The sequence below is a fragment of the Hyalella azteca genome, unplaced genomic scaffold, assembly GCF_000764305.2.
Source record: "Hyalella azteca isolate HAZT.00-mixed unplaced genomic scaffold, Hazt_2.0.2 contig12295, whole genome shotgun sequence".
Lineage (NCBI taxonomy): Eukaryota > Metazoa > Arthropoda > Malacostraca > Amphipoda > Hyalellidae > Hyalella > Hyalella azteca.
The window spans coordinates 4,378-14,821 of record NW_025942255.1 but is presented as its reverse complement, the minus strand read 5'-3'; the positions used below and the strand labels follow the sequence as shown (position 1 = coordinate 14,821).

General features: G+C 41.3%; 1 protein-coding gene across 1 annotated transcript in view; it reads right to left on the bottom strand.

The window, feature by feature from the left end:
* Positions 1-5,219, bottom strand: part of LOC108674504 — a 12,879-nt gene extending 7,660 nt beyond the window's left edge. Inside the window, exons 1-3 of the mRNA XM_018162462.2 lie at positions 3,922-5,219; positions 3,466-3,612; positions 2,417-2,691 (exon numbers count right to left, since the gene is read on the bottom strand). Of these exons, the coding sequence (XP_018017951.1) occupies positions 2,417-2,691; positions 3,466-3,612; positions 3,922-4,521 (1,022 nt within the window). The 5' untranslated portion in view covers positions 4,522-5,219. The remainder of the gene's footprint in view (positions 1-2,416; positions 2,692-3,465; positions 3,613-3,921) is intronic.
* Positions 5,220-10,444: the final 5,225 nt, after the last annotated feature.

Below are 10,444 nucleotides of genomic sequence, written 5' to 3'. Positions count from 1 at the left end.
CATCAGTATGCATCAGTCATCAGTATGCATCAGTCATCAGTATGCATCAGTCAATAGTATGCATCAATCATCAGTATGCATCAGTCATCAATATGCATCGGTCATCAGTATGGTTTAGTCATCAGTATGGTTCAGTCATCAGTATGATTCAGTCATCAGTATGCATCAGCGAAAAGGATCAGTATTGTTTGAATTGTGTTGTTTATGCATTCGTTTGCTTCATATTTTGAAACGCAATTAAGATTATTTCTCCGTAATCATCGTAACGCATGCCATTTATTTACGACCAGCTTGACAATATTTACACATTATTGACTATGCATGCAAACATTTATTGTCAGTCTTGGCCTTTTTAAAGTCACACCAGCACCAGACAAGCACTTTGAAAGCTGAGTGGACTGCAAAGTGTGTGGGGGGGAGGGAGGATGTTTACCGCGGGCCCACAGAAGATTTATTACCAGAAGACAGACCTGCCTTTCCTGCCAAGTACGACAACGAAGGGGCAAATCTCGATTAAATCTACGGAAAATTCACGGACCTGTTGTTAAAAACGAATATAACTACAACCAGAAAAATTATTCAGAAATGCTTGGTATAGTGATCAATGAAGAATAACGAGTTAAACAAACTGGTATCGCGAAAATGTCAGAAAAGTCGCTCGTTTTACGATCCTTATGGTTCAAAATTTTCGTTAGCGATAACACTGGTAATACAAAGTTTACATAATTTATCTTAATGTCCACAGATTGAAAATAATTAGCCAGGATAGCATTCCAAATTTCAGATTTGTATCTTATTTATGAGAGGAGTTATCTGTCGAATTCATAGTTAAGAATGTCCATAGACGACTACCGCGGCTGAGCGCGTTGAACGGGCCTCTTAACGGGGATGTTTAGCACGTGATAATTTTCCCGATTTTGCCTTCGTATGCGAGTTATACGGCTTTATCTAAAATTGTCACGAGCTAAATCTAATTGTAAATCTAAAAAATTGTCACGAGCTAAACATCGCCGTTGGGAGGTTAGGTTTATATATTCAAAGTTTCGTTTAAATCTGTACCTGTACAGTAGTTAAGAAGAAATGACATGCTCACTGCAAATTTCGGCACGTATCGTCATATAACTCACGAATGAAGGTGAAATTCTTAAAATGTTCACGAGCTAAACATCACCGTTAAGTCCTAATGAATACGAGTACCAAGTTTTATCTAGCAACGTTCTTTACTTTGGGAGATATTCCATGCTCACCGAATTTGGGGAGACCGGCTGCAAGTCCGGCCGTAAATTTGTCCGAGACGTCTCCATGGCGAGATCGCGCAAAACTGAGCAAACTACTCCGATAAGTCGGCATCGTGTGGACGCTCTAAAAATTGCAAAGATTTTATTCCAACTTAAAACTGCGCAGGTAAATCGTGAAAACTGAGCGCGTGGACCGGCCTTAAATCTTGCTTTTAGTTGAGTGCATGGGGTACTTATGCGTGCATCCATACCGCTTGTGTTGGTGTGCGAGCCCGTGAGAAGCCGACTAGGACCGTAGACTGTTTAGTTTAGTAGTCACTATCAACGAAGTGATTCAGTCTAGTATTCACCGTTATTATATGTTTCTAATTTATAAGATTGACCGTTTCTTTTAGTCACTTTCTGGTGACTAACCTTAAGCAAGTTGACCGCTCATAAACTTCATAATTTGTTGTTAATTCTAATGTTAGTTATGCTTAGTAAAGAAAAATAAATTCTCTTCGTTATTGTCCTTCCTTCCGACTACGGCCTTAGAGGTTGCCCTGACAACTAGGAAAGAGTGACGGCGACCAAGAGATAGCGTAGATTGGCCAGAAAGAGGAAGGAGAAATGGACAGGACAGTAGGAGATGAGACATGACAGTAGGAGATGAGACAGGGCAGTAGAAGATGAGACAGGACAGTAGGAGATGAGACAGGACAGTAGGAGATGAGACAGGACAGTAGGAGAGGAGACAGGACAGTAGGAGATGAGACAGGACAGTAGGAGATGAGACATGACAGTAGGAGATGAGACAGGACAGTAGGAGATGAGACATGAGCATGACGCATGGTCGGGATGGCTATTGGTGGGTGGGGTTTGGTTAGGGTTGGGGAGAGGGAACCCGTCAGGGCTTGGATAGTTTACACGGGGGAGGGGGGATGATACTCGATATACTTGCGTTAGCTTTTATTGTTTTTTTTTTAAATTATGATCTTCTGTATTCTCTCTTTTTCGCTGATTTCATGGTCATAAATCGCATTTAATTGTTGGAAAATATTCCTCACCTATGCCTCCTTGCAACGATCTCCTATAATGCCAGTGAAAGTACATATATAGGTAGTGAGCATTTTATCCTTATTTTAACACGCCTATATTGCGACTATTTATGTGAGTTGTCAATTTATTGACCAATGTACCTTAAATTGTTTATGATGGCTGCCATGCCTCCATCCGCCTGTCCTGCCGGCCTCCAGAAGTGGTCCAGAGGCAGCAGGCTGATGTCGCCGGTGTGGTGGGCGGCAAGGCGGGACAGCAGCTCCCCCAGCCTCGGGATGGGGCGGGTGTTAGTGGACAGCACCACGAGGCGACTGGGCTTGATGTTGTTGCGCAGCCTGGCGACAGCTCGCTCTTCTTCAGCACGGCTGGTGACTGTCCAAGGCACACTGTCGTCATATGGTGGAAGCTCAGATGTCTGAAAATTATACGTAAACTTTTCATATTGTAATTTATTTAGGCGAAGAGTAATTCTATATGCAATAGTGGTTGTTCAGTAACATGAATGGGTTGCGCGAAAGTAGAAAAGGCCAATTAATATAAGAAAAGTATTTATAGGCAGATGAACGTTATTACTTCCCGCTTCAAAGGAAGCATTATCAATTTTTTAGTATCGTTTGCTATAGCCTTCAGCCTTCAAAAATTTCTCAATTTAAATACAGAGTAATAGTTCATGCTTCCTCACGAAGGTAAAATAATTAAAATCTATATTTTTGTCCTGAATCTTGCTTCTATTCCCTCTCTTGAAAATCATTAGATCTATCCTTGTTTCTCGTAGAAATTAAAATAAGATTATATTGCATGAATCAATTGAACAAAAGTTTTTTCGGAATCAAACCAACACAAATGTTTTTTAGAATTAAACCAGCAATATGGAAAAAATACGAATCGGTCGTAGTCGGTACGAGTCGTAATCGGTACGAAAAAAATACGAATCGGACAATTAATGTCGAGACTCGTAGAGAGGGAATTTTTATCGCTATATATGGCCATCCAGGACACTTTTATATCACAATGTATTCGTTGAGTAGCGCACAATGACAGTGGGGGCATAAACTCAGAATTTGAATGGGTTATTGTAGCACGTCTTCAGGCTTGTTGCTGGGCAAAACTGTGTCAGGAAGACCCACACATGAGTGATAAGCTCTACGTTATTTGTACATGGACCCTCATTCTCTGAGCGATGACTCACCAGCCCAGGAGCCTGGAATGTTCGAGGAGTCGCTCCCGTAGTTGCGCCTTGCGGTGGCGTCGCCTGAAGGTCGTTTTGCACTCGCAGCACGGCCGCGCCAGCGCCGGCGCACTGCCGCGCCGTCGCCGTAACAGCAGGCCCTTGAATCTAAAATTTAGAATCTATTAAGTCGTTAGCAACATTAGATACACTCCAAATAAACGTGCCCAACACAATATTAATACTTGAATTCTCCAATTTTCGGCATTCATATTTTGATTACAATATAAGATTGATCATTTTTTGGCAATACATTTCAACTTACCCCTAAGAGTTTCAAACCTGCTTGTATGAGACAAGCATGTCAGATTCTGCTCTAAACCTGCTATGTATAACCTGCTAAGTAACTCAAATCAGCGCAGACTCCTGCTCTGTATTCTAACTACATATACGCCTCACATATGTTATTCCACTCACCTGTAATGAATCACATTTCTTCAAAGCTGCAGACAACCTCGCTTTGATCTCTGGTATCTCCATATTTTCTTGAGGTTTCAATTTTAGACGACAAAGCATTTCCTTGCATTCTTGTCGCTTCCCCTCAATCACACCGGTGGCCGGGGCATGCCAAGCCTGGAGGTCTTGCTCTGTAGACACTTTTTGGGCCACCAGCGAATCCTTCCAAGCTTGAAATTCAGTCTTCAGGTTGATGATTTCATCAATCAAACTCAGTATATCATCTGATAAGGAGACTAAGTTATTCAAGCGCCCGAGTTTGTCGTATATTGTTGTCCGTATTTTCGTCCACGAGTTCATAACAGATTCATCCTCTTGAAGTAGGTCGTCTAATAACTCAATTGTGTGATTTTTATGCGTGTTCCTGGTACACTTGAAGCACACGAGTTCCAAGCAGTCCACGCACAGGTAATCCTGCGCCTTCCCTTGATGGAGGCACGGTTTCTTTGACAGCGAGCTCGGGGGATGTGGGCGAGCTGTGTTTTCTGAAGGAACCAATGCGTTTTTGACCGACTTTCGACCAATTTCTCCTTTATCTCGCAAATATGATTGGAGACTCATTTGATCAATTCGTTGGGAAAATTGTTTCCTACGTTTTGTGCAATTTTAGGTTCCAGGTAGTTTTAGTAAATTGGTAATGCGAGAGAATCAGAACGTGTGGCCGCAAGGCTGGCCAAGCGGCTAGTGGTTACCCGAGTCGAATTTCTCGTTACAAACGTCGCACTCTATCATCGCACTAGCCCTCTTGTAAAAAGTTTAAAGGCTTCATGTAACTATTGTTGAGCGATTTCCAACAAAAATATAAGTACATTTCACGCAAGCCTTCTGAGTGATAGTGATCCAGCATCTGTTGATCTAATACGATTGTTTGGTCGACATCACTTCTTTCCTTCAAGAAAAGGCAACTCGTTATTTTACTCGAATTAACTTCCACTCTACTGCGCTAACAAAGTCTATTGTAGCCTTCCATAATCCTAAACCAGAGGAGAGACGAAGACGCTTAAATATACTCGTACTTTGTTTGAAACTTACACGTCAACATCGAAACCTGGTGCTTCAAGCATGTAAATCTTATATAAACTATTGAAAGTTGCACGTGTATCCAAGCCAAATTTCTAATCCCCCGTTCATCTACAATAACACTAATCTTTCATTCTTCAAAATTTAGATCGGAATTATTAAGTTAGGAGTAATCATTGATAATGCGTAACAAAATGGTTGTATGGGGAGCTGAAGCACTGATTTTAGAAATCGTCATGCATCTTCCCACTAATTCATATTTCCAATTAGTTACAGAAGAGAGGTTTCTCCCCAGCGTTCCAGTTTTTAAAAACAGGAAATAAATATTTTAATCATGAAAGTCACCGAAGGCGCATATTCCTGCTGGCGCTATTATATATATTGCGCTGATTCTTCTCCGTGCACTTCCTTGAATAATTGGCTGAAGAATTCCGTGTTTAATTTTTATTTTGCAAAACCGAATGAGGGTATAAACGATGCAAAAATATCTTCATAAACAATTTACATTGCCTGATATTAGTGAACTTTTTACAGATTCAAACAAGAAGAAATTTAGCTACCATACTTTTTATTGAGATTGAATTTACTGCCTTGCACGTCTCACTTGCGTCTGACATGCAAGTATCTGATGTTACTTGTGAGGTGACGTCATCTTGAGGACCTTAACGGGAAAATTCGGAGAAATCGACAGACTTTGTCCAAATAGTGATGCACTTCTTGCCCTTTGTGGGCCTTCTTGACTCAGTTTTCCCGGCAAAAGGATGTATCAGTGCTACCAGCAGAAAGTGTGTCACTTTTTGGACAATATGACCCATAAATTTATATGAGTGAACTCTGATTTTTTAGCTTATATGCGGCAGCGCCCAATAACTGATAAATGGTGGCTTATGAAATTAGGGTTGTAGAAAATGGCAATTTGCCTCACTGCCTGTGAATATGTTAAATATGAATATGTGAACAAGTTAAAATACATAAAATACCAATAATGAAGATTTTCAATTGGGAATATAAAGTTTTGGATCACTAAAATAACACGAATTTAAATTTGGATCACTAAAATAACACGGCATTGAAAACAAGAATATATTTTAATAAAAAGAAAATGGAAGGATTCGATGGTAAGAAACCGCTGCTCAAGATGCGTTCTTTAGTTCGATTATCGAGCAATAATAAATGGCTTAATCCGTCACTGTACTTCCCGTCTCTGCATTACTTATTAGGATGGGAATACTAGGGACAAACTCGGGTCTTGAGTCTTGACTCAACGTCTAACACCCGACCGATACAACAGAAGTATTATAATACTAATTAACTCTTATTATTTATTAAATTACAATATGTTGATACTAAATATTATGATATTTGAGGGCACAATATCTCTGGCGGTTATGACCTGATGCGTTGAATTGTTTCGTTTTCTGATGGTAAAGTATAGTATCTTCGGCATTGAAGAATAGGCCTGGATAGGCCTGTCGCCGATTCTTGTACTTTTCTTGACTGGACTGACCTTTTGATCAAATCTTTTCAACGGGCGGTAGGTTTAAATCGCTTCTAGATTTGTGTTGTTTCGTAGGATACGAGGCATTTCAAGACTGAACATATGCTCATGCATGGCCTTGTCTAGTCTGTTCTTGAACGCGTTCATACTCGGAGCGTCAACAATATCTTCAGGGAGGCTGTTCCACATGTCGGTGGCTCGAAGCGAGAAGAAATGTTGTCGCGTGGATGAGTTGCACGGCAGTTTTTTTATTTTATAGCCGTGGCGACTGGTGTAATGCGTAATTAACTGACATTTGGTCAATGGGCTAAGAAGTTCCATGTTTACATTGAGGGAAAATTCTTTTTCCAGAAGCTCGTTGTAAATTTGAAATGCAGGAAAAACAAAATGAGTGGCCGCAGGTGTTTGTGGTTGCCCGTGTTGAATTCTCCGTCATAAACTTCGCACTCTAACGTTGCGGTGGTCATGTTCTTTGTTTTTGTTCTCTTGATTAAATAACCTTAATGGCACATTTCTAAGCACAGTCATCAAACGTACATTGAAGCAGTCCTCTCAAGACACAGTCTTCAAGCGTATATTGAAACAGTTCTCATTATATAGTCTTCAAAAGAAAATATTGAAACAGTTCTCATTATATAGTCTTCAAGCGTATATTGAAACAGTCCTCAAGACACAGTCTTCAAACGTATATTGCAACAGTTCTCTAGATATAGTCTGCACAAATATACGTGTTAGCTTCATAAGCATGTCAACAACTTACGCTCAATCAACGGTGATCTTTACAAAAGGAATAAATTAAGACGAACTATTTCCCATCATCTATTACCATCTAATTATATAAAATAAACGAATACATGGTAGATGTTAATAAAATTGCATCAGGCTGTATATATTTCCTGTAAGTGAAGAAGCAGCACAAATTAATATATTAGAAGTTAGTTGCTAATATATGACTGGTAATGCTGGTGCATGCAGCGTCGTCAAGCGCGCGACCAAACACGCGCCGCTGCTTGTCGGGCGCCTCGGGGCTCATCCATTACCTGACATTGCCAGCAGCACTTAATGCGGCGGTAAAATAATACAAGGTGGAAACGAATGAGAGGATGACTGAGGCAAATGAGAGAATAAGTGAAGGTAATAAATGGAAGGTACTTGCGGAGGTGATGACTGAGGCGGCGAAAGAAGTATGTGGAGTATGTGAGAAGGGGGTTCAGAATCCCTGGACAATTGGGTATGAAGACGAGCTAAATACGCTGAATGAGAGGGTGCGTGCAGCGGTGCGTTTGAGAAATGAAAGGGTGCAACTGGTGGGGAATAGGAGAAGGCTGAGGCAGAGGAGAGATGGCAGACTGACGGATAGGCTGGAGAGAGAGGTGGCTGGAGCGAGAGAGGAGGTGAAGCAGACGAGGAGAGCTTTGCGTAGACGGTTGAGGCTGCTTGAACGAGAGTGATGGGAGAATAAGATTAGGGAATGTGAGGAAGCGTGTGCGACAGGCAGAGTGGGAGACATGTACAAGTGTTTGAGGAAGATTGGCATGAGAGGATGCAAGGCGGGAGCGAGTGCGAATATCTGTGTAAATGAATTTAAGGAGCATTTTGAGCGAGTGACGTGCGAGAGGTATGAAGAGGAGCCGATAGTAATAGAACGGGCGGTAAATGGTGCGACTGACCTGCGAGAGTGTGAAAGAGCGAAAGAGGCAAATGATCGACTGAATGAAGTGCCTGAAAGAGAAGAGATTGTGGCGGTTATGAAAGATATGAAAGAGTCGGCGCCTGGGGAGGATGGAGTGAGGATTGCATATATGTATATAATCAACCTTATATACAGAAGAGGAATATTATATGAGGTATATAATCAATCTTATATACAGATGAGGTATATATTATATCATTTATATGAGGTATATAATCAACCATATATACAGATGCCACAAAACTAAAACCATAGTGAATCTTCACAAGCTCTGACATTTGATAAGGGCAAATTTTTCCCACACTGCCGCATGACACGCTCCAGTAGAAGTCAGTAAAGCGTCGTCAGCGACGTGTTGTCATGGCCACGTCTCAGTGCAGGCCGATCATAAAGGCTGGGTCGCATATCGAGAGCTCAAACTAAAAGAAACAGCGTTGAAAAACTGTTGACCTTCGCTGCTGCAGGTGAATAGATGCTGACTATACTTATTCAATTATAAAAATTAGATCAGACACATGTTAAATTTAAATTAACGTTAATTTTAAATGTACAACATTATGCTACATGCCAATCATTACGTAAATTATGCATGACGATGAATCGTACTGTAAGCAAGTAATTGTTCTAATTCATCAGCAATGCTGCGTCAGTAATATAAGTGACAACAAACTTGTGTCGTCAGCGATGCGTGGCTATGGACGCGACTATATACACCATTTAGACCGAGTGCCTTATCGACCGCTTTGTCTATGACATAGACTTTTTTAAAACTAAATCTGGCGCCCAATGTGTGTGACAAATGGCAAGTACGGTTGTGACAAAGTAGTATTCACAGAAAAATGTCTTTATTGAGGAGTAATAGCAAAGGAAGAGTATCCTTTATTGATAAGCAGGAGAACAGACACGTCAGTGCTTCACAGGAACACTTCCAGGTGCCCTCGACACTCCGCGGCAGACACCACGAGCTACGTCACGAGCTACGTGTCACTGCCCCCACTGCCGCGGTGCCAAGACACGGCCCGGCAGTCACCACGAGCTACGTGTCACTGCCCCCACTGCCGCGGTGCCAAGACACGGCCCGGCAGTCACCACGAGCTACGTGTCACTGCCCCCACTGCCGCGGTGCCAAGACACGGCCCGGCAGTCACCACGAGCTACGTGTCACTGCCCCCACTGCCGCGGTGCCAAGACACGGCCCGGCAGTCACCACGAGCTACGTGTCACTGCCCCCACTGCCGCGGTGCCAAGATCACTGACGCCACAACTCGACGGGGCGTGCGTGGCACTTGGTGTTCGGTTGCTAACAACCGACGCTACTGATTAATGTTTCCAAGCAAGGGATGGCCAGCAACGAGACTTGGCACCATATAAGCGCTGAGATATACACGTATGATATGACCATATATTATCACTACCATATGCTGAGTGAGACATGATCTTCGAACGCATGTACATATGGCCATTTTCGGCTTAAACTGGCAAACGATTGAGTGCCCGAAAACAAAATTAATCGACTTGAGAAATTCGGCCCAATTTTTATAAATATATATTATTAAATTTTGACTCTGACAGAAAAGTTTTCACAGAAAATTTAGTGTTCTCAATCAATGCGCATGGAGCTGCATAAAGAAAGCATTCAGATTAAGATAAATTTTAAAAAGATTATTAAAAGATGAAATTAAATATTTAATTATTAAAGAAAAGTTGCCACAAAAACTAAACAGGACTGTTAACCTATAGTTTTAATACAAAAGGTCTGACCGCGCTTCTCCGTATGTCCCACACATCGTCCACATTTCTACCGCGAGGTACAGGTTTTACCGCTCATGAAGTGGTAGAGGTGAGACGGTTGGTCCTTTACCTCGAAACGAAACCAATAGCGGGCCGCAGCTAATACCCTGGTCATATAAATAATCCTGTATTAAATCCTTGTATCCTAGCAAGATTTTTGTATGAATTTTCAATCGAAATTTCGGATCTTGTTACGAATATAAGCATTAAGCATATAAGCATAAACATGCGTATTCTTTACAAGAATATTACTGAGGTGTGGATTCTTATCAAGGTTAATTGAATTAATAATACAAGCAAATTAGGTCTATTCAATCATTTTTCAAGAATTACAATTCAATGTAAAAAAATACATTGCGTTTTATTAACAAGTGTGTACTAGGGTGTGTTTTTTAACAAGGTCATACTGGGATGCTTATTCCAAACAAGGTTCGAAAACTCAAGTCACAAATCTTGAACGTATCATTTCTCTCCTTCATTGG